Genomic DNA, 26,221 nt, shown 5'->3' with positions numbered 1-26,221 from the left:
CACCTTGATCCATTGAGAGAATTGGCCATTTAACCCTATTCCCTGTTTTCCTTTAACCTTGTCCCAATCTACAACAAATATTGCCTCCTCTCCTATGGTTTTTTAAATGTTCTCAGGAGTTTTCTCTTGAGGGACTTTGTCCAAAGCTTTCTGAAAATTTAGATATAATATATCAACTAGCTCCCCTTTACAGAGACTTCCCTGTAATATTGTTTACCTGGGAATCAAATCAAGAGACTAAATATTATTCAGAATGTGGTAGTACGCCTGATTTTTGGCTTGAAAAAAATCTGACAATGTAAGACCTTATTATAAAAATTACATTGGTTACCTGTGGAAGCCAGAATCATTTTCAAATTTGCCTGTTTATGTTTTAAAGCATTAATAGACACTGCTCCAAATTATCTCCTAAAGTACTTTGATCTTGCAGAAATTACCAGCCGTACATGTAGAACTTATGGGGCTCATAATAAAAAAATATTAAAAAACATCTAAAAAGTGGCCTAAATGGGTACTTTGACGATCAAAAAGCCTGATCGTCCAAGTACCCATAATCAAAGCTGGTTTTAAACGTATCTAAAACCAGCTTAGGCCTTTCCCCTGCCTCTAAACGCATAGAGCAAAAAGAGGCGTTTTTAGAGGCGGGGAAAGGGCGGGCTGTGGGCGGGAGGTGGGCCGACTTACACCTAGGTGTACAGCAGGTATAACCAAAACTTTAGGCAGGTTGCCTAGTCGGCACAACAAGTCAAAACAGGTATAAGTGCTGAACTGATCGCTGCAGCTCAGTGGCCCCAGCAACCTGCCTACCCCCTATTGCAATGTTCGCTGCAGGAGAGATGGCTCATCTCTCCTGCCGTGATGGTGATCACCCACCCCCCTCCGAACCGCGGCATTTCAGGATGAGCATCGCGGCAGGGCATCTCCCCTGCCGGCGATCTTCACCACGAAGTGCCGCGGTTCAGAGGGAGGTGGGTGATCACCATCGCTGGCAGGAGAGATGAGCCCTCTCTCCTGCAGCGATCAGCCTTCCCCCGGCTATTATGATCGGGCAGGAGGGGGCCCAAGCCCTCCTGCCCGGCAACACCCCGACAGCATCGGGGCAAGAGGGAGCCCAAGCCCCCTTGCCCCGCCGACTCCCCGACAGCATCGGGGCAAGAGCGAGTCCAAGCCCTCTTGCCCCGCGATCCGCAAAACCCCCCCCCCGAGTCCGATGGGTCCAGGAGGGAGCCCAAGCCTTCCTGGCCAGGCGACACCCCCTAACCCCCACTAAAATGCGGGCAGGAGGGATCCCAGGCCATCCTGCCCTCGACGCAACCCCCCCCCCCACGATGGCCCCCCTGATCGCGCCCCCCTCCCCGTACCTTAAAAATTTTTTGGATGGTTGCCAAGCCCATCCGTCCGACAGGCCAGCCGTCTCCAAAATGGCTGGCCTTAGGGCCTGATTGGCCCAGGTGGGCCAAACCACGCCCACAGGTGGGGCTTGAGGGGCCTGGGCCAACCAGAATCGGCCCAGTTGTCTTAGGCCCCTCCTGTCGGGAGTCGGCGGGCAAGAGGGCTTAGGCTCCCTCTTGCCCCGATGCTGTCGGGGAGTCAGCGGGGCAAGAGGGCTTGGGCTCCCTCCTGACCGGATCGTTGTGGGAGGGGATTATGTAACCGGTGTTGGTTTTGACAAACACCGGTTACAGAATCCAGCTTTTAGGTGAAGGACTGGCTCCTCCTTCACCTAAAAGCCCTTGTTTTGGGACTTAGGCTTTTTGTAGGTTGATTATATGGTGTAAGTTTAAACGTAGTGGTGGTCTGGGCATTTAAACAGCTGAACGGAGAGGCAGGCCATTATAAAAAAAAACCTCCTTTTGGACTTTTTTTTTGATAATGGACATTTTCCCTGCTTCTACTTTCAATGTTTAAGACCTTAGGCCAAAAGGGGACTTCAACGTTTTTTTTTTTAAATTATGCCCCTCTATTTGTTTACTTTTCCAACCTTGAAAGGTTGTATTTATAAGATTTCTGGTTAGGACCTTATTCTTTCAAGCAGGTAAATAGAACAAATGTCATCTAAGTGATCTTATTCCAGATGCTTTCTCTTATCAAACCTTCAGAAGGTCAATAAAAACCTACCTATTTGACAAATTTGGTTAATCTCATAATCTTAATGATGTATTAATCTGAATATGTTTGATGTAATTTTGCTGTGTGTGTGTGCAGTTTCTTTTTGCTGTGAACCGCTCTGAATTGTTATGGTACAGCGGTATACAAAAAGTTATTTTTATTTTTTATCCATGTTTTTATTCATGCCTTCAAAAAAGTGTAGCAAATAGGTGAAACAAGACTTCCCTTGGCTGAATCCATCCTGACTCTGTCTCATGTTTGTCTGTGTGTTTGGTAATTTTGGTTTTATTTATAATAATTTCCACCCTTTTGCCCAGCACTGACATACCGGTCTGTAGTTTCCCAGATCACCCCAGAACTCTTTTAAAAAATTGGAAAGTGGCTAACAATGCCAATCTTCTTTTTTTTCCACTTCTTTATTATTTTCAATACTTACAATAAGTGTAACAGTAAATATAACATTTTATGCTCAAATATCACACTTAATATTCTTGTAATATCCATTTCAGAATTAATCCCCTCTAAACAATCACAATGACCATACATAAAATATCTATAATCATCCCATATCAATTCAAAATCCATTAACCTACAGTCCCCTCACCTCCCCCCTCCCGGATGTGCATATTTAAAATAATGCCAATCTTCAGATACAATGGATGATCTTAGTGAGAGGTTACATTTTACCAATACGAAACTTGCAATTTCATTTTTGAGTTTCTTCAGTACCCTGAGGTGTATACCATCCAGGAGATTTTTGGCCTATTAAATCTTCTAGGTTCACCAAGATTTCTTTAGTTTTTCCATGTCACCATTTTTAAATATCATTTCTGGCACAGGTAACAACACCCCTTACATCTTCCTCAGTAAAGACCAAAGCGAAGAATTAATTTAATCTCTCTACCATAGCCTTGTCCTTCCTGCTGACTCCTTCACAGGTTTTCTGCTACTAATGTACCTGAAAAAGATTTTGTTATGTAAACTTCTTTTCAAATTCTTTTTTAGCCTTCTTTAGCAATGCCTGCATCTAACTTGCCAGTGCTTATGTTGCTTCCTTTCATTCAGATCTTCTTCCCCCCCTCCCCATTTTCAAAACCCATAGGAATTTAAAGGGCTTCAGTGTCATTACTGTGTGGCAGCCACTAGCGTAGCTTTTTAAAAGGGGGGGGGTAAATTATTATGTACATCTGTTAGTCTCTTGTATGTCCACTGATTATAATTGTATGTATGACCCTATGAAGTCTGTACAACTTGGGCAAATCAGAGCCTCAGACTCCCCTCCCCAGTGCATCCCAGGATGCACTGGAGAGGAGCAGGTCCACCATTTTGAAGAGGCAGGCCTACTGGCTGGAGGGAGTAGGCATCCCTCCAGCCAGCCATCTAAGTAAGGTAAGGGGGAAAGGATGGGGGTTGTCGAAGGCACGGCGGAAGGGGAGGGGGGTTGCGTGGCAATTGAAGAGAATGGGCATCTCTCCTGCTGCCAGGTACAAAAAGCGTGCTTTTACCACTCCCCCTAAAAAAAAACCCTATAATTTGTGAATCATGTAATTTTTTTTTTTTTGTTTCATTAGCCACAGTCAAAACATATACCACAAGATGCACTTTTCACAGTGCTGGTACTGTTCTGGCACACCCGGACCAGTCGCTGACTTTTTGTTGCTAAAAGCCGACACTGTGCTTGGAGAATGACTTGGCGAAGAATCCAACGGAGTGTTCGTTTAAATATTGAAGAGCCCATTTACAAGGCAGAGTCAGCTAGAAAGCTTGCAAAAGGCCACCATAAGCCATTTTGATAATCCACCGTTAAAATGCATGCAGGCTAAACCGGCAGGAACCGGTTTAGCGACCGCGTTATAGGCAACCTTAAGTTTTGAGAATCTGTCCCTTAGTCACTTCTTCCACAGTTCTGGCTCTAATGTTAATACCATGAATTGTATCTGCAAGCTAGATGGGTAAAGCCAGCAATACTTCACTCTTTTTGCCCATAAATAATTATCTTCTGAAATTCTCTTCTTTTTTTTGTAGAGTTATACTTGAGAGATTGTTGTAGATTTCTATTGGGCAGTTCTCCCATTGAATTTTACCCAATTTTTTCATAGCTTGCAACACAGTCTCCTTCACCTTGTACTTATGAAACAGAACTATCTCTAGGCTTGCCTTCCTGCCAAGATCCCAAGGCCCTGTGTGCTGTTTCTATAGGATACTGCTGGATTTTCTATTTTTCAGAGCTGAAAGAAGTGTTCTGCAGATTTGCTGAACCATGCTTTTATAATTGCATTTCTCATCTTTTTCTGGTACCTCTGGCAATCTCAGGTTGCTTTGCCAAATTTGATTCTCCATAGCCTCGATTTCATTCCACAAGTTACATCAGACCATTTCCATCTCATACAACTAAACCGTCTCTGGAGGCTGTTCAGTGTCCTCCCTCTATTTTTGCTTGAGTTTCTCCAGTCTCTGTCCTACTTTAACCATTTCATATTGTAGCTTCCCTAAAACTCTGCATTGCACTCTTCATGGAAGGCAGATCACATTTTATTTTGAGAAACCTTTGGCATATTTCTTATCACATGCATGGTTAGAAACATAGACACGTAGAAGATGACGGCAGAAAAGGGCCACGGCCCAACAAGTCTGCCCACTCTAATGACCCATCCCCTAATTTCTTCTTTGAAGTGATCCCACATGCTTATCCCATTTTCTCTTAAAATCCAGCATGCTGCTGGCCTCAATTACCTGCAGTGGAAGACCATTCCAATGATCAACCATCCTTTCAGTGAAGAAATACTTCCTGGTGTCACTATGAAATCTCCCACCCCTGAGTTTCAACAGATGTCCTCTTGTTGCTGTAGGTCCTTTAAGAAAAAAGATATCCTCTTCTACCTCAGTACGGCTCGTGACATATTTGAACATCTCAATCATGTCTCCCCTTTCTCTATGTTCCTCAAGTGAGTATAGCTGCAACTTACCCAGCTGTTCCTCATACGGGAGATCCTTGAGTCCTGAGACCATCCTGGTGGCCATTCGCTGAACCGACTCAATTCTCAGCACATCCTTTTGATAATGTGGTCTCCAGAATTGTACACAATATTCCAGATGAGGTCTCACCATGGATCTGTACAACGGCATTATAACTTCGGGCTTTCAGCTGACAAAACTTCTTCGTATACAACCCATCATTTGTCTAGCCTTGGATGAAGCTTTCTCCACTTGATTGACAGTCTTCATGTCTTCACTAATGATCACTCTCCAGTCTCGTTCTGCTGCAGTTCTTGCTAAGGTCTCACCATTTAGGGTGTAAGTTCTGCATGGATTTCTGCTGCCAAGGTGCATGACCTTACACTTTTTGGCATTAAAACTTAGTTGCTAAGTTGAGGACCAATGTTCCAGTAAGAGTAGGTCCTGCGTCATACAGTCGAGCACTGTGCTTTTGCCTACTATGTTGCATAGTTTGATGTCATCGGCGAATAATGTAATTTTACCTCAAAGCCCCTGAGCCAGGTCCCTTACGAAGATATTAAATAGGATCGGACTCACTCCACTGATCACTCCCGACGTTTTGGAGAGAGTACCGTTCACCACCACCCTCAGAAGTCTACCTCTGAGCCAGTCTTTTACCCATGCAATTAATGTTTCTCCTAATCCCATCAAACTCATCTTGCTCAATAACCTGCGGTGTGGGACACTAGCAAAAGCTTTACTGAAGTCCAAGTACACGATGTCCAGGGACTCCCCCATACCCAACTTTTTTGTTACCCAGTCAAAGAAGCTGATCAGATTGGATTGGCAGGACCTTCCCTTTGTAAATCCATGTTGATGGGGATCTCGTAAATTATCATCGTTCAGGATCGTATGTAATTTGTGTTTAATTAGTGTTTCCATAATTTTACTCACTATCGATGTGAGACTCACCGGTCTGTAATTTGCAGCCTCCGTCCTGCATCCCTTTTTGTGGAGTGGAATGACGTTAGCTTTTTTCCAGTCCAATAGGACTCTTCCTGTACTTAGGGAAAGATTGAAGAGCGCGGATAACGGTTCCGCCAGGACATCTCTCAACTTCCTAAGCACCCTGGGATGTAGTTTATCTGGTCCTATGGCTTTGTTCACTTTTAGCTTTGAAAGTTCATAGTAGATGCTGCTGGATGTAAACTCAAAATCTCGAAACGGGTCTTCCGAGCTTTCCCTTGTCTGCAGCTGCAGCCATATCCCGGCGCCTCGCAGGTAAAGACTGAGCAGAAGTATTCAGTTAGTAGTTCGGCTTTATCGGAGTCCTTTTCTACATAATTCCCGTCTGATTTCCTAAGGCGCACTATCCCATCTGTGTTCCTTTTTCTGTCACTAATATACCTGAAGAAGGATTTATCCCCCTTTTTAATGTTCTTTGCTAGATTCTCTTCCATCCAGAGTTTGGCCTCTCTGACTGCTGTTTTGACAGCTCTAGACTTGGCCAGATAGTCTTCTTTAGTCTCTCGTTTTCCTGATTGTTTGCAGGAGATAAATGCTCTTTTCTTCTTTTTTACGAGGTCCGAGATCTCCGCAGAGAACCACCGAGGTTTATTGTACCTCCGCCGTTTACTTACTGTTTTTATATAGAGGTTGGTTGCTTCATGTAGGGTAGATTTCAGAGCTGACCACATTACCTCTACATTATCTGTTACGGCCTTGTTTTGCAGCACCCGATAGACGAAATCGCCCATGCTTTTGAAGTTAGTGCCCTTAAAGTTGAGGACCTTTGTGGTTGTGTTAGATCTAGTGAATCCTTTCCTGAGTGAAACCACATCATGTTGTGGTCACTGGAGGCCAACGTATCGCCTACCGTAACCTCTATGACACTTTCTCCGTTGGTGAGTACCAGGTCCAGTATCGCCTGATCCCTAGTGGGCTCCAATACCATCTGTTTGAGTTGTGCTCCCTTTATGGAGGTTAGTAGCCTTCTGCTGCCGCTGGTCGTAGCGGAAAGTTTGTTCCAATCTGCATCAGGCATATTGAAGTCCCCTAACAACACCGTGTCTCCACGCAGAGTGATGGTCTCTATGTCTTCGATTAGTTCTATATCTATGTTTTCCTGTTGTCTTGGAGGTCTGTATACAACACCAAGATACAGGCATTTCTCATTCCCCCAGATTCACCCAAAGGGATTCCCCGGTGTACTTGACGTCTGCGATCCTGGTAACTTTGATGTCCTCTTTAGTATATAATGCTACCCCTCCTCCTGTTTTGCCCTCTCTGTCTCAATGAAGTAAGTTGTATCCCGGTATAGCCATATCCCACCCATGGGAATCCGTGAACCAGGTCTCAGATATTGCTACCATATCTAGGTCGGTGTTCCTCATTTCCGTTTCCAAATCCAGAATTTTATTGCCTAAACTGTGGGCATTAACGTACATAGCCCTCCATACTTTATGTTTGCTAGGTCTCTGTGGCGATTTTCCCGCCTGAGTTAGTGTGGTTCCTACAGTACTGTTTGCCATGTGTGTACTTACCTCAGACTCAGAAATGGAGTGGCAAGTTACCCCACCAGGATGGTTATTTACCACACCAGTATGTGAGTGGGTACCCTCCCCCAACTTACCTAGTTTAAAGCCCTACGAAGCAGGCGGGCTAGTCAGTGTCCAAAGACGTTCTTACCCCTTCTGGTCAGGTAGAGCCCGTCTGGTCCGTGTAGTCCTAGTAGTGCATCTCCATGGTTCAGGAATCCGAAGTTCATCTCTTTGCACCATCCATGTAGCCATTCGTTTGCCCTCTGGATACGATCTTCCCAGGCTCTTCCCTTACCTCTCACTGGAAGGATCGAGGAGAAGAACACTTGCACTTCCATCCGCCTCAGCTTCTCACCCAGGGCTCTAAAATCTTCGGGTATTTTCTCCGGGGTGTTCCTGGCAATGTCGTTCGTTCCGACGTGGATGAGAAGCATGGGGAAGTGGTCTTGTGGCTTGATAAGTCGTTCTAAGCAGGTGGTCACGTCCCGGATCCTGGCTCCTGGTAGACAACAAACCTCTCTGGATTGCATATCTGGTCTGCAAATTGGTCCCTCGGTGCCTCTCAGCAGGGAATCCCCAATGACTACCACTCTGCGCTTCTTCGGGGGGAGCTGATCCGTTGCCCCCGGAACCGGAGCCATCTGTTGGACAACTTCCTATGCTTCACTGGCAGCTCCTTCCTGTAAAAGCTGGAATCTGTTCCTCAAGGTGATTTGTGGGGGTTGATGTAAAACTGCCGTGTTTGCAAGAAAAAGAAGAAGAAGAGGAAGGTCTTCTGTGTTTGCCTGTAGAGGAGGTTACCAGCTGCCAGGAGTCAGCGTCTCTAGCCTCTTCCTGTACCCCAATTGTTGGTTACAAAGTTGTAGGTTTGGTCGGTTTGGGCGTCTCGAGGATGGTCTTGTCTTTCGCCTGCTTGGTGATTTGTGACAGCTCCTGGATGACTCCGTCGATGAAGGCCTCATCTTCCCGGATGCTTCTCAGGCGCTTCACCTCTTCCCTTAGGCTCCTCAGCAATTGCAGGATGTCTCCGTCTAGCTGACCAACCTCATCTGTCTGTATGGAGACCGAAGTCTTCTGCTGGGGGATAGCCTCAGTCTGCACAGAGACCTCTGTCCACCTTCCTGGGTCGTCCTCCATCTGCACGTAGGCCGTGGCTATCCTCTGGATCTCTTCGGTGACTGGAACGCCGGTCTTGATTGTAGTCTTGGTGCTCCTAGTTCTCCCTGCCATTTTCAAGATTTTTTTTTTTTTTCTCCTTACCCCTGCTTGGGTGTCTGCTAAGGTCTGCCTGTTAGTTAGTTAGAGAGATCTGCCTGTTAGTTAGTTAGGTATGTCTTCCTGTTAGTTCATTAGAAAGGTCTGCCTGTTAGGCCTCTGCCTGCCCGTTAGTTAGTTAGAAAGGTCTGCCTGTTAGATAGTTGTATGTTTTAGATGGGTTGTATGTGCCTGGTTGAAAGTTTGAAAGATAGTTTGAGAGTTAGTTAGTTAGTTGTATGTGCCTGGTTGTACTCCACCTTGTTGTGTGTTGTGTCCTTACCTTGGTGGTTTTCTGGAGTCTTCAGTGGATTTCTGGAATCCTAGTGATAGAGATTTGGCCTTCCTTGAGGCCCTTCGCAAAGGCGCTCTCGCTAAGGCGAGCACCTTTGCCGCTCACCGAACGGCTGCGCGCCGTTGGCTCCTCCCCTTTTATGGGGGAGTTCGGCTGGTGACGTCGGTGGGTAGGCGGAGTTATCTCTCGCCTCTTCCCCTCTCCGTGTCCCGTCTGCCTCCCTCTCTGCTTGTTCTGCTTACTCTACTCCTCTTTCCGCTCCTCTTTCTGCTTTCTCCGACCCTCTCTCCGCTTTCACTGCCTTCTCCGCTCTTCTCTCCGCTCTATTCCCTGCTAGCTCCCTCTCTGCTTCCTCCGCTCACTGCTCTGCCACGTGCTCCGGACTAGGTTCAGCTCCTCCTGTCTCCCTTTGGCTGGCCTAGCGCTGTGGACTCTTCACTGTTGGCTCCTCCCCTTTTATGGGGGAGTTTGGCTGGCGACGTTGGGGGTAGGCGGAGTTATCTCTCGCCTCTTCCCCTCTCCGTGTCCCATCTGCCTCCCTCTCTGCTCCTCTTTCTGCTTTCTCAGCCCCTCTCTCCGCTTTCACTGCCTTCTCACTCCTCTTTCCGCTCTATTCCCTGCTAGCTCCCTCTCTGCTTCCTCCGCTTACTGCTCTGCCACGTGCTCTGGACTAGGCTCAGCTCTTCCTGTCTCCCTTTTGCTGCTTTGCATTGGAGCCTTACTGGCATTCCTGAATGTGAATATTATCACCACATAGGGGTTTTTTTTGCCATCTGTAGTACCAAGTTAGTTAGTTATTCAATTTTCTATACCGTTCTCCCAGAAGAGCTCAGAACGTTTTTTTCCCTGTCTGTCCCGGTGGGCTCACAATCAATCTAATGTACGTGGGGCAATGGGGGGATTAAGTGACTTGCCCAGGGTCACAAGGAACAATGTGGATTTGAACCCACAATCCCAGGGATGCTGAGGCTGTAGCTTTTTAACTACTGTGCCACACTCTCCCCAGTGCTTCACTCAGGGTGAAGTGCTTGGGCTTTTCAAAACTTCAATATTAATCTAATCTAAATTTCTGTATTGCTCTTACCCAGTACAGACGATTTACAAGTTAAGAGGCCCATGAGGTAGTATGGGCAATGTTAGTTACATCTCTTCAATGAGTGAAGGTAATCCATAGCGGGCAGATAGGGCAAAGGGAGGAAGAGTTACATTTACACAGAGTATAGGGGTATACAGTAGCTGGGAAATGACTATCGCAGAATCACAAATGGGATAAGGGGGGTTTAGCAATAGAGTCAAAAAGAGGTGAAGGAATGTCAACTATTCTTAGCTAGGCAAGCAGGTTGAATTACTGAGTTGTATGGAATTTAACAAAGAAGTACGTTTTCAGTCTTTTCCTGAAGAAGAGGTAGTTTTGTCTCTGTCCTTATAGATGTAGGGAGGCTGTTCCAGGTTCTTGTGGCTGTGTAAACGGCCAGCTATGACAGTCCATCTAGTCTGCTCAACAGTCACACTCATTACTAATTTGTGGTTAAATTGGCTTTCTTTGATATTTCATGGACATAGACATAGAAGAGTGCCCAGTACAAAGACTGTGTCTGAATTCAAGAAAGCGTGGGACAGGCATGTGGATGCTGCAGATGGGTAGTCATATTTCTGTGTACTGTCTTTAGGTTCCAACTACTGGAGTTGTCGTCATAGCCCATTCCAGCCTATCCAAACTATCTTGTCATTTGCGGGACACAGATCATAAAAGTCTGCCTGGCACTGCCCTAATGTTCCAAATTATTGGAGTTTTTCCACTGAAGCTCTCTCCAGCCCATCTTAAACCGAATTGCCATATACAGGGGACTGACCAGGCAAGTCTGCCCAGTATCGGCTTTTAATTCTTCACAACCGTAGTAACCATCTAAGGACCACTCAACACATCAAACACACATACAACCATTTAAGTTTTGTTCTTTATACCATTCGTTTTCTAATTAGAGAGCCTCTGTGTTCATCCCTTGCCTTTTTGAATCCTGTCACTATTTTCATCTCCACTACTTCCCTTAGGGAGGGCATTCCAGGCATCAGCTGCTCTTTTCGTGACGTCACCGAACTTTGAGTGATTTCTAAGCCAGAGATTCAATTTAAAAGTGATTAAATTAAAACCAAACAAAGGTGATGTGCCTAATGGAAGAGTGGTTACAAAGCATGGATCACTTGTTTCTTTGTTGGGATAACTCAATGATTTTTATAATGTCTAACGCTAAGTCCCCTTCTGCAGATTACTAAAAGTGTTCTTCCATTTTTGCTGTTCTCAGGCCCGTCAAGCAATGCAGGAACAATTGGCTAAGAATAAAGAGCTGACCAAGAAGCTCCAGGTGGTGTCTGATAGTGATGAAGCAGAAGTGGAGGAAGAGACACTGGTCCCTGCCTCCATCAATGAAGTGCAACTGAGTGCTGACAGCTCAAATCCCTGGATGCTAGGAAAACTTGGAAGTGATGCAAAGGATTCTGGCATAGAAGAGGAACTCCAGGAGCCTCCTATTTTGAGTGACACAGGAACTAAGAACATTGAAGAGGAGGAAAAGGAGTTGGAACTGTCTGAAGAAGAAACTCTTCTACAAGAATTTGAGGAAAGATGTCATCTTAGGAAACAGCAGCAGAAAGTGGAAGATGGCGAAATGGAACAGTCCAATGATGACATGGGTGAGTTTCATAGTAGGCTATTATTTTAAAAAAATTGGGGACATGTACAAGAATCTTTATGTTCCTGTAACTTCCTCCAGCTACAAGTTATGTGTGTCTTTTATGATTAAAGAAGCCAAACTTAAATTAACTTTTTCATATGTTGAACTTGAACCCAGTCCAGCAGTGACAGACAGGTGCTGTATCAGGAAATGTCACACTCAGTTCTGGGAGAAAAATTTTATGAAAATCTCTAGGGTGATATCTGTTTCAACATAATTTATACTCAGGGGGAATACTCAGGGAAATACATCCAAGTACTGGAGGTAATGAGACTTGAGCTTCTAATGAAAAGACAGGAAAAAAATGTAAACAAATATATTTATTGTAAAGAGATTCAAAAAGAAGTATCATAATGTGAAAAAATATATGATCTCTTCATTCAGTAACTGTTGATCAGTCTCGGACCCAGATGAAATGGAGAGCAAAATGTTGGACTGGGGGAGGGGGGAATGTAGACTGACTTTATGCATAGAAAGAGCTTTTAAAATTTTTAATTTTAGAGTATCTGCACAAGTGATCTTCAATTTTCGGCCCCAAAATCCTCCATTACAGCCCTCAAACAGTTGGCTGAAATGCTCTTCAAATCCTACAAATGCATTAATTTCAATCTTGCCCACTTGATATAGTCCAACTCTAAACAATCTCTTACTCAGATGTTTCATTTATGGAATTTGCTTCTGTTGACAACTCAAAATAAAGTGTGGCGGGTTAAATATAGTCTTGAAGTGCTATAGAATCAATATTAGTATTAATTTTTAATGTTTAATACCCAGTCTGAACAAGCAGGTCAAGGTGGTTTACAAAATTAGTAGAATATGAAAGTTTGAAATATTTGTGGGGCTCTCAGAGCTTTTTATATTCACATTGTGGCCCTTTACTTGGAAAGGTTGGAGACCCCGATTTACACACTTAAAATTATTTTTCACTCAATTTTTATTAACATGACTCTTTTTTTAATTTATCAGCAATCCTCTTTGACTTTGTTTTGAGGAAAACTCTTGAGGGAAAGGTTTTGGGAGCTGTCAGTTTATTGCATATTCTGTGGTTTGTTTCCAGATCCTGAAGAGGGGCAAACATCTGATCTTGAAGATAACATAAAAGATCAACAAATGTTAGCATCTAAAGATCTGGATCACAGTGGGAAGCCTGAGGAATTGGAGAGGAGTCCAACCTGTGCAATGTCGTCTGATGTTAATGGACTAGAGAAAATAGCAGATGAGCCCTCTGTGAGGGAGGAGGGCCCCTTCCTAATGGAGCAGCTGCAAAGAGTACAAACCGTGGAGGAAGTAGGAGCACTTGGCGGAGAGGAGTGGGCAGGAGGTGAGGAGGAACAGATAAATCCACTTAGGCGAGAGGAGCAACAGCAGACAGTGACCACTGTTCCTGGGGAAAAAAAGAAGAGAAAAAAAAGTAGCCTAATTAACTTGAAAAGTGTACTCTCTGCTTCATCACATACAATTAAAACCCCCACGTTGCCTACGACAGTGGAGGAAGAGGTGAGGAAATGTTCAAGAAGTTGTTGGTTTCAAGGGTCCACCTTTAGACTGATGTCTGTTGTGAACTTGTGGCATTTTACAGGAGGAAGAAGAAGGCAATCAAAAGCTGATCATTAAGGAGGCCTTTGCAGGTGATGATGTCATCAAGGACTTCTTGAAGGAGAAACGCAACTCTGAGCAAGCAGGGAAGCCCAAGAACATAGACCTGACTTTGCCAGGCTGGGGCGAGTGGGGTGGCACAGGATTGAAACCCAGTACTAAAAAAAGGAAGAGGTAAGCAAAGAGTCTTTGTATCTTCCCTGAATATGAGAGAGGAAGGTTGCAGTAATTGAGCATGTGTGGATGCTAGAAGAGGATGTGTGGTAGTGTCTGCATCTGCTTTCCCCTTGTGTACAGTATATACAGTACTCCCCCGAAATTCACAGGGGTTCCATTCCAGGAACACCTGTAAATTTCGAAAAACCGTGAATGCAGTTTTGAGTCTGTAAAAAGGCCGATGAGGGCAGCTGGGGCGCTGGCAGGTGCAGTAAAGGGGTATGCTCCGGGGGGTGGGGGGGGAAGAGGAGGAGGAATCGGCTGTGCAGAAGACTGATTCGCGGACTCATTCCCTGTATTTTCTGACCGGAAAAGGCAGTCAGAAAATACCACGAATGACTGAGTCCGCGAACCGCAAATTCACAGGGGAACACTATCACCAGTCTTGGAAAGCTGTAATAAGGGGATATGTTTCTGGATTTTTTTTTTTTCAGACAAATACCTTTTATTAGAACAATATAAAAATTCCATACATGTTCTAAAGCCAGGTAGATTTGAAGGAGAGGTGTACATGATTCTGATCCCTAAAATGCACCCTAGCTGAGTAGGTCATATGTTGCTCCAACAAGGGGTCTTGGAGCTGATGAAGAATCCAGTTACTTTGTGTCTCAGCAGAAACTTACACCCAGCATTTTCAGGTTTCTTATTAGAGCTGCACCAGGCCCTCCGAGAAAAGACAGCAAGCTTCCAAATGTCATTATAAATGAGAAACGAGATCTGTTGGCAACAGCCCACCAGGTAAGCAATAATACTGTGCTGTCCCCTAATAAAGTATAAGATATAACTGTCACTGTGAAGGTCTCCTATACAGAGGTTGATTAAAAAGTATACATACCTTGCAAAAATCTTACTGCTGTGTAGAGTGTCACAGATGGAGTAAACATTCATCTCAGCAAATGCACACAATCTGTATAAATAGTTTCAAGTTTATTAGGTTTTTATATGCTGCCTATCAAGGTTATCTAGGTGGTTTTTACAATCAGGTACTCAAGCATTTTCCCTATCTGTCCCGGTGGGCTCACAATCTATCTAATGTACCTGGGGCTATGGAGGACTGAGTGACTTGCCCAGGGTCACAAGGAGCAGCATGGGACTTGAACCCACAACCCCAGGGTGCTGAGGCTGTAGCTCCAACCATTGCACCACACACTCCTCCTCCAGTTAATTTAAATCCATGATCCTTTTAGTGTTATATTCTCCCCTTCCTGCTATGACCTCTGCATCTCCTCAGCCCTTGACTGCCCTCTAGTTGCGCTGCAGTCCTTGCTATGTGGCCAGAGAACTGCTTTACTGGACTTGATTAGTATAGAATTGTGTATGGCTGTGCCCATTAGAAGGCAGCCTTGCTAGATTCACCGATGGCAGGGTCTATCATTGTATGAAGTCTTCAGGACTAAAGACCAAGGAACATTTTTTTGAAAGGCTATTTTTTTGTAAGGTTATATAGTACTTCTATGTGAGTGTGACTGTCTTATCCGTAAGAGTGAGGTTTTTTTCCTGCACAGATGCCGTTGCAGAAAGCACTCGTATATGTAGGTAAATAATGTGGGTTTCTTGTACAATCCCACTCTATTCCCACTCTACTCAATCACAGAGTTTTCAGCCTCCCACTGCATTTCCTACAAGCCAGACAGTAGAAGCTTGTCTTTTCTGCTCGTGTTTATTTTTCTTTAAACTCAGTCTTTTTGTTCAAAAATTGCACCTTGTTCTGCAGAGATTCCCTGTCGGGACAGCTGTGACTGCAGGATATCGCAGACTTTGCGGAAAGTCTGTTTCCAGGGGGTTGGCTGCCTGGCAGTACACCCTCTGGACAGCCTGCACTTTTGGATAGGGGCTCAGGGACCATTCCCTGGGGAGCTTGCTCACCCCAGGTTTGTACACTAGTGGGTTTGAGCACAGGCTGCGTGGCTCCATGGAGGTATGCCCGGGATCGGAGCCAACTGCTTCCCTCAACCATGTCTCGTCCACAGGGATGTCTGGTGGTGGTGGAGACCGGCCATTGGAATCAGGCTGGTAAGGCACTTAGAAGACCCTTAACCCAGTTTGTATGGTAGTTGAGGCAAAGAATCTCTACGTAAGTTGTTTCAGCTCCCTTTACTGCAGTCTCCAGCCCTTTGTGGCACAGTGAGTACAGAGCTAATATCCTGTTTCAGTGATTTGGGGGGATCTCCAAAAGTGGATTTGGGGCAGTTTGGGAGCTAGCCCTAGTCCCCCACCCAACCCCTTAAATCCTGAAACTGCCGTGTGCTTTTCCCAGGCTATTTTATTCTGAAAATAGCACCCGCTGCAGCCATCTTGGATTTTCCCAATTTGAATTTAACATTTTTTTGCCTCTACAAGCTTCGTTTTTCAAGGAAACTGCTCAGATGGACTCACCAGGGCAGGATTCTTTGGATTCATGCACTGTTTGCAGTAGATGGCTGTTCGGTGAGCAGCTGTGTTCCACATGCACTGTGGCAAGGGAGGGAGTGAAATATCGGCCCAAGTTCTCTCGACCCCTGCAGAGGATCCAGATGATCTTTCTAGCCGGGGCACCCTAAAAATTCTAAAGCGGCACCGAGGACAGAGCTGTTGTGGCCCAAGTGAAACACAGCCACGATTTGGCATCTAAACCTTGCAAATCCTCCAGAAGTTCTAAGGAGGGTCTGCAGGAGTCAGCTCCCACCTCAGATGATTTATTTTCCCCTGAATATATCAACATGATGTATCAGGCTTACTTGGCAAAGAAAATGGTCAGACATCCTCGCCTCTCATGAGGACCCTTCTTTCCCAGGACACAGGTCATAAGCCCAGTCTCCCCATTGCTTCACTTCCTGTTGCACCAGCTGTTGATGCGTTCACCCTGGATACCCTGACCATGTCTTTGCTCACACAGGCTTGCACTGCTACCGCAGAGGATGTTTGCTGTGCTCGCAGATCTCCAGGATCAGGATCCGGATGGGACCCTGGATCTGGATGATGATCCCACGGCGTGGAAGTTTTTCAGACCCTCGAACCTGGTTGATTTGATTTCCGAGTCCCTCCAGGAGCTTAACCTGGAGGATGATCAGCATGCTACTGTGGAATGCTCTCTCATGAGAAATGAAAAGCCACAGTCTTTCACTTTCTCTGATCATCTGGCCATCATCAAGATGCTCACAGACATTTGGGAGGAACCAGAAGGTCCCTTGAAATGCGCACAAGCCATGTCCAAGCTTTACCTAATGGCAGACGCTTTTAACCAGTGCTTTGCATCCCCCAAGGTTGATTCTTCGATAACACTGGTGACTAAATGATCTTCTCTCCCCAGTGATGATGGGGTAGTGCTGAAGGACCCTCAGGACCACAGAGTGAATTTTGTCTTCAAGTGGCCACCAGACTGAAGGCGGCAGCGGCCTCTTTGTGTCCAGACATTGTCACTTGAAGCTCCGACATGATCCTGACGCAATAGTGATCCAGGATTTCACCTTTCTGATCTCAGGGGTGGATTATATGGCAGATGCACTGTATGACATTTTCAAAGTATTTAGCAAACTGTTGGCCTATTCCATTTTGGCATGTAGGATGTTGTGGATTCGGCAGTGGTCCGGTCATAACCCACTTGTCTAGGAATAGAGTGTGGATTTACAAGAAAGAAGATTAGCAAAGGTAAGAACTTAATCTTTTGTTGTTGGAAATAAGAACTTTTATTTTACTATTATTTGACCACTTGTCTCACCCAGATAAGTCTTGAGGTGGTTTACAATAAAAAGTACTTCTATTTCATTCCAATTTATAAGCTAAACGACCTAGGCATTAAGTTTTCTCTTAATAGCTCCGTAACAAACTAACTGTTCTAAGCTCAAGCGGAATATTATTCCACAAAGTAGCTAAATATGTGTCACACACACATACATATGGTCTTTCTAATAACTCTAGCTGAATGTACAATTCTCCCTCCGTATTCGCGGTTTCAGCATTTGTGATTTTGATTCACGGTTTTTAGCTTGCCATCTTCTCCCACCAAATTACATCAGCTTGCATAGAGAAATCGCCGATTCCAAGCGTTTACAGAGAAAATCGCCAATTCAAAGCACTTTGTTCACCGTGTTTTGCCTCTCCTTCAGGAACAGACCAGGTCTACCACCGTGTTATTCACGGTTTCACCATATTCACAATGGTTTTTAATAGAAAACAGCGAATAACATATGAAAAAGTTATTTGCGTTTTTTCCGTATTCACGGTTCTGTTAATCCCCTATCACAGTGAATACGGAGGGAGAAGTGTAATTGTCAATGTGGAACATATGCCTTGAGATGTTCTTTCAAGTATTCCTGACCATCCAATTTTAATACATAAATTCTTAAACCATATTCTCTGTTGGATTGGGAGCCAGTAAATTTATTTTAGCAATACGTGATCATTTATGCTTTTGCCCGTTAACAAATGAATTGCTGTATTTTGCTCTAATTGCAAGCTGTGTAACTAACATTTAGGTAGGCCACAATATAGCACATTACATTAACCTAATTTTGATGTGATAAAAATATGAATCAGTGAAACATAGAAATATGATGGTAGATAAAGGCCAAATGGTCCATCTAGTCTGCCCATCCGCATTGGCGAAATACTGTTATCTAAGTCATTGTATTACTTCTTCCCACTATTCAGAGCTATTTAAACAGCCCATAGAGGCTGTTGACCATTTAAATTGCCTGCCCATAGCTAACTGAATATTCAGCGACACTTAACCATTTAGTGCTGCTGAATATTTGCAGTTAGTGCCTGAGCCAAAACTACCTAACTTGTGGTCATGCCAGGGATGGAGTTGACACTTGTGTGTTCAAGTGCTGATATTCAGCCCTTAGCCGCTTAAGATGGCTGCATAAATTGGGTTAAAGAACAAAACTGAAAAAAGGGGGGTGTAGTGGTAAAGCTGTAGGCAAAATCACACAATACTAGTACTAGTAATTATTGAAAGGACTGCCACAGACGTTTAGACAAAAGCTCAAATAATAAAAAAATAATAAATAAATTGTGGAGAAAACAAACCTCAATACAGTGGTTCCTGGGCCACAAGGTGCCCAAAAGGAGCCTGTATCATCACTGGAATGAAAAAACTCCACAACATCAATATAACTCAATCATGTCTAATTATATTTATCAAAATCTTCCTTATCACTGTGAGTCTGTTGAAATCAGGGCTCCACACCAATAAACTTCAATTGTGGGCATTATGCAATGTTTTGAAAGTGCTCTTAATTAGCGTGTAATAGCAACTCTATCAAAAATTGATAGAAATGCTGTCCAGAGAAAAAAAAGTATGAAACCACTTATCTCAAATAGCTGGAATCAGTGTTCTGGAACACAGCCATTAAATCCAACTTCCTTGTCTTATCCTGACAGGGGTCCACCTGTTTCGCCTCATAAAAAATGCTACGACAGGGGATGAAAAAAATCAAGCTGATATCAATAACACACCTTTGATCCGCTGGCGCAGTTCTTCAAAATGGCCTTTGATTCTGATAAATATCATTGTAACTGATTGAGTTATATTGATGTTGTGGAGTTTTTTCATTCCAGTGATGATACAGGCTCTTTTGGGTACCTTGCGGCCCGGGAAAAACTGTATTGAGGTTTGTTTTCTCCACAATTTATTATTTTTTTTATTTGTCTGAACGTCTGTGGCAGTCCTTCCAATACTTACCAGTAGTAAGTTTTTCATATACTGTATTGTGTGATTTTGCATAAATTGTATCACATAAAAAGCAGGCCTATCTTTTGTGGTTAAGGGCCGAATCTTGTACTTAACCACATAAGTTTTAGCAGCCGCTATATAACCAGATATTCAGTACTGGTGCCTGGGCATGGCCTGGCATTGAATAACTGACAGTGGCCCTATTCAGCTGGAAGTTCTCAATATTTTTATCAGCTGGCTTGTGAAATGGACAATCTTGTTCGTTTTAATAAAATCTGGGCCATTTACTGGGCTTGGAAACTTCAAACTAACAGAAGAGAATGGAATGGTAAGATAGAATGTTGGGAACCGCAGCTCCATCTGTAAACATTTTACAAATTATTTTATTCCTACTGTGGAGGCTGCTGCATGGGGAGGTAAGGGTGAATTTATTTTTTTCATAGTACTGGAATTTATCAAGAATTGTATGAATACTCTTTTCTATTGTTAAAATGATCTTTTGAATAAAGTTTAAAATTGGTGTGTGTGTGTATTTTTATCCTAGGACAAGCAGGCAGCGTAATCTCACAGATGGGTGATATCATTCACGGAGCCCCAGTCCCTAGATGCTATCACCCATCTGTGAGAATATCTGCTGTCCTTGGATAAGACTTGTTAGAGGTAAGTAACTGTGCTATATATATGTATATCAGTCAGCTGACTTATATTTAAGTGATGCAGTCAGTTTCCCAAAAAAGTTTTAAATACACTCTTCCGCAAGGTTTGATGTGGAGGATGGATCACTTGACTTCTTAAAGGGGAGAATGTGTTAAGGGACAGAAAAGTTTCTGAGCTGCTTCAATCTCTCCTGCTAGGGGTTGGGGAAACTCTGAGCCGTGAGTAAAGTAATCCTGGGCTTTTATCTCCTTTGCTGCAGGTGAATGAACTCCCTTTCCCCTTCGACAACTGTAGGCAGTTCCAGAGTAGCATCCGTACACCCATTGGTGCTACATGGAACACACAATATGCCTTCCAACGGCTGACCGTACCGCGTGTCATCACCAAACTGGGACATGTAATAGCACCCATGGCAGATGAGGACACATTCCTGAGCACTCAAACTTCCCAGCAAACTAAGCCTGCCTATGCACTGAACCCACGAAAGCCCCGTACCCGTCGATAGTTCATACAGTAGACAAAGAAGATGGCAAAAGCAGCTCCCTAGGGCATCTTATAAAAGGCAAATAGATGATTTGTCTGAGTGTTTCAGCAACGGCAGTTTGCCCATCAGCCAGCCCTGCACAATTGCCAGAAACTGAAGCAGCTTCTGCGATTAGCTCTCTCTGCTGCTCTTTCAGATTATGAGGTGTTGGGGTATGACTGTCTAACAGAGATAGATATATGATTAGAACAAAACACACTCTTCCATCTGCCCAGCAAATTTATAAATTAAAAAAAAACCTGTTATTAATAAAAATGTACAAAATAAAGGTACCAACCTGTGCAAAGATGCCTCCACAGAAGATCTGGCCTGCATTCTGTTGATAAAAATTGGATTGAAAATTTTTCAAAAAGACTTTCTGCTTTGAAGGAACATGACATGACTGTTTACAAATAGTTGCGAGGGTTGTTCTTTTTATCATATGTGCCCTAACCAGCAGCATTGAAAATTTTTTTTCCAGTGTTTCAGAATAATCCCCAGAGGAAGGACGTCTGATTCAGTACTGTTGCAAAGCCTTCAGAGTGTGGTCTCATTAGTACTGTTAAAATAAAAAAATATATATGTGTGTGTCTTAATCACAGTCTTCTAGCACTTGCAGCTTCTGTGTTAACAGCATGTTCCTCACGACACCCACCTTCGCTTTTTCCAGAGAAGGTGACACGGGAGGAGCCAGGGGCTCTCCTGCAGAGTGAACCATGAGCCTCAGCGAAAAGCAAATGTGTAATGCCAGAGTCATGTAGCTGCAGTGTTTTTTCTTATGGGAGAGAAAAAGCGAGGGCCAGCCTGGGTGGCAATGCAGAGGGCCTAAGCTCAATTTCCACAGTAGGTCATAGGTGAAATTTTATGCCAGGTTACAGACTGGCATCTTTTAGAACTTGCTTCGTTTTCCCCATTGCAGGTGCAATGGGAAGTGAAGGCTACTTGGATCCCCCTCCACCCCTCCTTTTGGAAATATTGGGCCTTGGGTTCTCAAGCAGGGGATGCTACCATGGATTATTTACCTAACCCCCACTGGTGCATATAGATTTTGGGGATGCACTGCCTTTTGGCCAAGCTCTGTTACTGCAGTGAGTGGGGTCATGAATGAAGTTATAAAATAAGGGGGGGGGGAAAACTGTAGTTGCAGCTTAAGGCTTATGGGGCCATGACCCCACAGAAGGTACTTCTAATTAAATACAAAGAAAAAAATCTCTTGTCATTAGGAATACACTTCCCCCTCCGTATTCCCAGGGGTTAGGGGCAGAACCGTGCCGCAAATATTAAAAAACCACGAATAATATTTGGGCCGTTCTGCCCCTAACCCCCGCTTTCCCTGGCTATTTTAAGCCCTGAAAGCCCCCCCCCCCCCCTTAAGCCTTACATGGTGGTCTAACGGGTTTTCAGGCAGGAGCGATCTTCCCACGCTCCTGCCCGATGCAGATCGCTCACAGGAAATGGCTGCCTTGAACTCCCATAGTGTCTCGAGCCATTTCCTGTGAGTGATTTGCACAGGGTACTCATTCCCATGTTATGCTCTAGACCAGGGGTGTCAAAGTCCCTCCTTGAGGGCCGCAATCCAGTCGGGTTTTCAGGATTTCCCTAATGACTATGCATGAGAAATATTTGCATGCACTGATTTCATTGTATGCTAATAAATCTCATGCATATTCATTGTGGAAATCCTGAAAACCCGACTGGATTGCAGTCCTCGAGAAGGGACTTTGACACCCCTGCTATAGACTGTTCTACCTACTCATGAATACTTTTTTATGGGTCATTCAGTACCCTCTGATGTACACCATTTGATAGTGGACAGTGAGAGAGAAGGAGATGTGTGGGACATAAGGGTGGCGGAGAGAGAGGAAAAAATGCTATGCAACAGTGGGAAGGGCAAAAAGTGGGAGCTGGATTCAGGGGCAGGAGAAATGCTGGACTATGGAGGAACAAGAACAAAGAGGATGATGCTGGTTGGGGGTGGAGTGGAAGGGACAGCAAGATTTCAGGCTTTGAGGGTGGGGAGGGGCGAAAGAAGGGGCAATTGCTAGGCAGGGATGGAGAAGCTGGGAATGGTGGCATCGTGGGGGAGTGGGTTGGCAGGAAAATGAATGAGCTGAGGATAGTAATTAAAGTAAGTAAAAATGTTAATGGGGAGCAGACTGAAGATAGACGAGAACAAGAGGGAGTGAGAGAAGATGGAAATTTGATAGGTAACTGAAACATGAAGAGGGAGAAGGGGTGAAATTTGAATAGAAAAAAAGGGAGGAAAGAGCTGAATGGAAATATGTCAGAGACAGCTGTAGTGAGGGAATGCAACAAGACAGGAGAGAGAAGAGAAGAAAAGAATTACAGCAATTGCTTGAAGAAGATTTTGCAGAAGACTGGAAAGCAGGAAAAAGAGAAACTGAAACCAACTTGATGGAAAAATCAATCTCCAGATAACACCATAGAGCGATACAGAGGCATTATAGTATTCTTAGTCTTATTTACCATTCCTTTTCTAATAATTTGTAGCATCTTGTTTGCTTTTTTTGTGCAAGAAAAGTTTGCAAGGCTAATAGTTATGTGCACACCAGCTGCAGATAGATGCTGCCTTTTGTTTTCTTCAGACATGCACACAAGAAGCCACATTTACCACTCAACCCTTGTGCACATGTGCCTGGTAGGCTTTCCCTAATTATCATGCAAGTTCTCTACACACAACATTTGTATAACATTACCTTTCTGCATGATGCAGTTATGAGCTTACAGTAGATGCTACATGCTCAGCTCTCTGCAAGCCTTTCTGCACTAATCCCTCAGTTATTCTCCAGTAGCTGTAGAAGTGCAGCTCAAAAACACACTAACATCTGGAGGACGTTCCAATTCATGTTTGAGGAAACAGCCCATAAGGGAGGGCCAAGGGGACTGAGTCACAAACTGCAACAGGAAGGTCAATCACTTGGCTGTCCACCAATGTCTCTTAACTGAAGTGTGCATAATGAAAACTGGGACCGGGTATATAATGTGGCTTTTCACTGCTGGCAGGAAAGTGGCCAACAGCACCATCACAAAAGACACTAGAGAATGGCAGACTGGCATCCAGCCTACCCATTTATAGTGATCACTGCTAAGAATAGATGTCATCTACAGAGTGTGACTGCTTGCAGGATGTCACTCATTCAAGGGAGTTTTTGTCATCTTCCTCTGCTTGCTTTGGCAATTAAAGCATTAGTAATATTGCCTTCTCGCTTCACTTTGTGTTCCCAAAAGATGGCGAGTAGTGAGATTTGAACTGGCTACCCAGTGCCTTTAAAGCAGCACCCTTACTCGGGTTAGGGATAAGCAGGCTACCAATTTTTTGGAAAAGCAAATCTGGGATACTTCCTTCAGAAAGGCAGGGGGAAGGGAGCTGGAAGTTCTAGTCATAGGGCTATAGATAACCACCATAGGATGGGCAGAGGAATCTTGTGGCATGCAGTATTTGCTCTTCCCTCTTATAGGATATAAAGCTGAATGAAGTAAAACCAGACTTAGGGGCTGATTCTATAAATGGTGCCTAAATTGTCAGGTGCTTAGAAAAATGGCACCAGCCATATGTCGATTACACAGCTAGCAGTACCTATGTAAAAACTTAGGTGCCTGAAATGTAGGCTAGGGTTTTAAAGACCTACATTTCAGGCACCTAAGTTTTTGGAGAATCTCACTTAGCGGCATCTAAGTCATGCTCTGCCCTTAGAAACACCCACTTTGGTGTTAGGTGCTGCTAAACACCATGCGATAGTGGCTTATCTTTTATAGACTCGGACACCTATCACCTAATTAAATTTTTTTTAACCAATTATTGAGGGTATTTTGTCAATTATGTTAGGCGCTCTTTATAGAATCAGCCACTTAGTGGCAAAGAAGAAAAACATCAGCAATGTATTGATCATAGAGGTAGCAGAGTTAAGTGATTTTTTTTTTTTTTTAAATTGGGTGTAAAGGGAGAAGTTCATCAAATATCAAGAAATGTGGTCGGAGATCAAGAAAAAGTGGCAGAATGATACAGAAATATGTCCCCCTTTATAGGAACAGATTAGAAGTAATATTAAAACACAATTTTTGTTTTTTAATCTATAATAATAAAATGGTAAGTGCGCATGCGCACTCGCGCCGCGTGTTCCCTGATCTGTCGGGATGTGGTGGCACGAGTGCGCATGCGCTACACCAGCACTCGCAGAGCATTGGCTGCCTGGAGGAGGGCTTTGAGGCAAGGCGGCTGTCGGCGGAAGGCAGACGGTCTGCAGATAGACGACTTGCTTCAGCTCGTGCCGCCTTCAAAATTAAAAATAAATGGCCCCACACCGCCTCCCTGCTCGCGCAGACCTCCATCAAGGAAAAACAGCACTACCGGCCGAAGTTTATTTTAAAGCCGCTGCGGCAGCCCCTCTTATGAGCCACACCTGCGTCGGAGAAGGCTTCCGACGCAGGCAGCGATAGTGCGAGGAGCCGCTGCAGCGGCTTTAAACTTTAAAATAAACTTCGGCCAGTAGTGCTGTTTTTCCTTGATGGAGGTCTGCGTGGGCTCTCCCAGAGCCTGGCCCACACCAAGATGCGCTCCTACGGCAGTACGGCTAGCATGACGGTGCCTCTGGCCAAGAACTACGTGGAGCAACTGGTGAGCGACGGCGATATGCTGCAGGGCATCGCGCTCAAGTACGGAGTGACGGTAAGGCGCATTAGGCCAAGTACCCCACCTGGAGGCACTTCCGCTGCCATGAGGGAACCCTGTGGAGGTCCTCGACAGCCCACCTTCAAATTATTGACAGCGGTATTTTGAAGGGCTACAGAGGCTTCCTAGCACTCTACAAAGACACCGAAGTGGCCTGTTAACAGAGAGAGATGCTGGCTTTGCCTGTGGATTTTAGTTTATTTAAGATGCTTATAAACAGTCTTCCAGGGTAACTACAAAGGTAGAAGTAGACTTGGTTACCCAAGTGATCACCTCCCCCCAATCCCTCCCCCCCCTCACAAAAAGGCTGGTGTTAACTTTTGTCAGATCAATCTGTTTCTTGAAACATAGCCTTTCAATGGCAGGAGTCCTATGCCTCAGATGCAGGAATGTCAGAGCTAATTTGCTTTAATCTAATCTAATCTAAATCTTGGGTTTATATACCGCATCATCTCCGCAGATGGAGCTCGACACGGTTTACATGGTTAGGGAAGGAACGGAACTCCAGTGGAATTATATAAGTATGAGAGAAGAGAGGTTGGTGTGAGAGTGCCAGGAGCGGGACGGGGTTACGTTCTGGAGAAGAGCCAGGTCTTCAGATGCTTACGGAATGGTAGAAGGGGGCTCAAATTGCGGAGAGGGGAAGGGAGACTGTTCCAGAGCTGAGTGATTCTGAAAGGGAGGGAAGAGCCAAGTTTACCAACAAGGGAGATGCCTTTTAAGGAGGGGTAGGATAGTTTTAATTTTTGAGTGGATCTAGTGGAGGTTGGATTTGAGGAATTCCAGGATAGAGGGATAAAAGGAGGAAGGATACCGTGGAGGATCTTGAAGGTTAGGCTTTAGTTAGGTTGGGGGGAAGAAAAACAGACCAGTGGCTGGATAACTGAGGGCAAAACTATTCTCTGAAAATGTACCAAATTTGATGTGGTTAAAACTTCTGCCTCAGCACTATGAGGTTCTAGAGAATGCCACAGTGACAGAATTTGTCCCCATCCCTGCGGATAACCGCAATAAAC

At 44.5% G+C, this 26,221-nt stretch overlaps 1 protein-coding gene across 3 annotated transcripts in view; it reads left to right on the top strand.

Moving 5' to 3' along the window:
- Positions 1 to 21,111, top strand: part of UTP14A (UTP14A small subunit processome component) — a 59,912-nt gene extending 38,801 nt beyond the window's left edge. For all 3 annotated transcript variants that reach the window (XM_033944533.1, XM_033944535.1, XM_033944534.1), the window contains exons 11-15: positions 11,439 to 11,826; positions 12,925 to 13,364; positions 13,447 to 13,637; positions 14,318 to 14,417; positions 20,252 to 21,111. In XM_033944533.1, the coding sequence (XP_033800424.1) occupies positions 11,439 to 11,826; positions 12,925 to 13,364; positions 13,447 to 13,637; positions 14,318 to 14,417; positions 20,252 to 20,497 (1,365 nt within the window). In that variant the 3' untranslated portion in view covers positions 20,498 to 21,111. The remainder of the gene's footprint in view (positions 1 to 11,438; positions 11,827 to 12,924; positions 13,365 to 13,446; positions 13,638 to 14,317; positions 14,418 to 20,251) is intronic.
- The last annotated feature ends 5,110 nt before the right edge of the window (positions 21,112 to 26,221 follow it).

The sequence above is a fragment of the Geotrypetes seraphini genome, chromosome 5 (assembly GCF_902459505.1).
Source record: "Geotrypetes seraphini chromosome 5, aGeoSer1.1, whole genome shotgun sequence".
NCBI classification, from domain to species: Eukaryota; Metazoa; Chordata; class Amphibia; order Gymnophiona; family Dermophiidae; genus Geotrypetes; species Geotrypetes seraphini.
Note: the sequence above shows the minus strand (reverse complement) of the source record. Positions and strands in the feature narration are given on the sequence as shown.